Source organism: Aspergillus pseudonomiae (assembly GCF_009193645.1).
Source record: "Aspergillus pseudonomiae strain CBS 119388 unplaced genomic scaffold BDV37scaffold_336, whole genome shotgun sequence".
Classification (NCBI taxonomy): Eukaryota; Fungi; Ascomycota; class Eurotiomycetes; order Eurotiales; family Aspergillaceae; genus Aspergillus; species Aspergillus pseudonomiae.
In genome coordinates this window covers 586-1,395 of record NW_022476328.1, presented here as the reverse complement: position 1 = coordinate 1,395, position 810 = coordinate 586, and the positions used below count along the sequence as shown (strand labels likewise).

At 45.1% G+C, this 810-nt stretch overlaps 1 protein-coding gene across 1 annotated transcript; it reads left to right on the top strand.

Moving 5' to 3' along the window:
- Window positions 1-32: 32 nt before the first annotated feature.
- On the top strand, window positions 33-239 carry BDV37DRAFT_290046 (uncharacterized protein; the record flags this gene model as incomplete). Its single annotated transcript, XM_032088632.1, has 2 exons — window positions 33-135; window positions 190-239. 2 exons carry the CDS (start codon window positions 33-35, stop codon window positions 237-239), a joined length of 153 nt encoding a protein of 50 aa, XP_031934065.1.
- Between the last annotated feature and the right edge of the window lie 571 nt (window positions 240-810).

Genomic DNA, 810 nt, shown 5'->3' with positions numbered 1-810 from the left:
ATAAAAATTCCTCGTTTGTTAAAAGCGAGGATATGTCAAACTCGCCGTGGATGTCCGAAACGCAGCTAGTACGTTTTCGCGCCACATCGGTGCAGGTTGCAGACGAATACCTCAAGAAGCACAATATCAAGCTGCGTATGGGAAAGGCACGCACAGTGGTCACCCGCGATTACTCTGCTTATATAGAAGGGTGGAAAGATAGTGAAAAGATTGATTTCCGTCGGCGCATGTTGGAATAATTGTGTATATTGAGCCCTCTGATCTGTACCATACCCAGCGAGAGTTCCAGGTCGTTAGATTCTCCTACCTAGACTCTGGTGAGTTCCCTTTGTCATCATACTCGGATGTGTCAGTATGCGGCCGTTCCATGCAAAATAAACAACAATAGAATATGCAATGGTTGGTACACAGTCTCTGTTCTCCATAGACATCTTCGCTAGGAAGCTATGGTATTTTACCTTCAGTGACTGGCGACACCCGCAGGATTGCGTAGTGCAGTAACGGGTTAATAGCTTTTCGCTTCTCCACTGAATTATTACAGGCGTGAGTTACACTATATGCCCAATTTACCACTACTGGGCGGGAGCAATTAATGCTGCCTATGGGCTGATGTGGCAGATTATAGGCAAGTTAGATTCTAGTAAGAAAAGCGGTGGCTCAATAGACTGGGATCAAAAAGCAGGCAAACAATCGCTTTCAAACCAGCTAACATTTTCCCTCCGTTGGTGCATCGACGTTGTACTTTAGCCCCATAATCCATATTACGTGAGAGTAAGACATAGTTCCCAGCTAGAATGAAATGAAAGGGAT